Consider the following 1,253-nt stretch of genomic DNA (forward strand, 5'->3'; position numbering starts at 1 on the left):
TTCATAAAGTTAAAGAGTTAACCAGAGGTAATTATAAAAGCCTCCCCAAACTTTTGCTTTCAAATCTCCAAAGTAGCAGTTGCAGAGGTTGGCTATTCACCAGCATCATGTGAATATATTGCTAAGTATATTAATTTGGTTAAATTATAAGAACAGAAGTATCTACATCCACTTTATTGCTGTTATCAATTGTGTTTGTATTTATACACATAAATATTAAAGAGCATGTCAAGTATTAAAATAATTTAAGGATACATACTGTACTTTATTGGTATGTCTTAGATAGTTATTATATAATTTATTTTCAGCATTTTAAAAGGAAATAAATACACTAATTTATATACTATATCTAATATAATCTGAAATTATAATATAATATAAAAGAATAGAATATATAATAGAATGGAAAAGTATTTGTCAAATTTATTTTTTCTCATTTCTATCTTTATTTTTCAGTAGAAAACTAAAGTTTTTATGACTAATTGAGTGCAGATATAGAAGAATTTCTGCACCGAATTGTGAAAACCATCCAATGCACAATGACCCAGAAAACAATACAAGTTTGCGTCTTCCAAGAATTGCTCTGTTCCCATATTTTCACCCTACAAAGTTACAGCTTTACTTGCATGCAAAACTTCAGCATTAAAAAAAATTGACACCTACCTTCTGCAGGCAAAGCGCAGAGATGTAAGTGTTCAAAATGGGAAAAAAGTGTGACTTTATAAACATTCCCTCCTAAAACCCACTGTTTCTGCATATGCAAATGCCTGTTTTGTTATGATGGGAGGGACTAAAACATATACGCACAGAGACAGACATGAACATGAACACTTTAAATCTCTGGGACATCCTTCTACAGGGCCGTGTGTTCAGCACTAACCCATAATATTGATGGTACATACACTGACTTGACATGCCAGTAAACCAGTCATACTGTCACACTGTCCAGCCAGCATCCTATCAAACTTTTTTTCTGTGTTTATTTGACAACAAAGTCTTGGATTACTCTGCTGTGTCTGTCCACTAACCTTTGTCGTCTTCTTTGGCCACGCTTTAACTTAATGCAGAAATGCTACTACTAGTAGTGGTAGAAGAAGTTCAGATGTAATAAATAAAGGAGAGAAATAAGGAAAACTTATCTGTATAAAAAGTTAAAGCAAATGTTTATTGAATAGTTTTTACTGTTGTGTTTCTTACCTGACATATTTTGTCAAACTGTGAAAATATTTAGTAAAATTTAGAATGTCGGGCTA

At 31.8% G+C, this 1,253-nt stretch overlaps 1 protein-coding gene across 2 annotated transcripts in view; it reads right to left on the reverse strand.

Annotated features, from left to right (window-relative positions):
- LOC107085068 (band 3 anion exchange protein-like) overlaps positions 1-774 on the reverse strand; it is a 13,544-nt gene extending 12,770 nt beyond the window's left edge. For both annotated transcript variants that reach the window (XM_015375212.1, XM_015375211.1), the window contains exon 1: positions 664-774. In XM_015375212.1, coding sequence (XP_015230698.1) covers positions 664-729 — 66 coding nt within the window. In that variant the 5' untranslated portion in view covers positions 730-774. The remainder of the gene's footprint in view (positions 1-663) is intronic.
- Positions 775-1,253: the final 479 nt, after the last annotated feature.

The sequence above is a fragment of the Cyprinodon variegatus genome, unplaced genomic scaffold, assembly GCF_000732505.1.
Source record: "Cyprinodon variegatus isolate N-32 unplaced genomic scaffold, C_variegatus-1.0 Scaffold115, whole genome shotgun sequence".
Taxonomy (NCBI): Eukaryota; Metazoa; Chordata; class Actinopteri; order Cyprinodontiformes; family Cyprinodontidae; genus Cyprinodon; species Cyprinodon variegatus.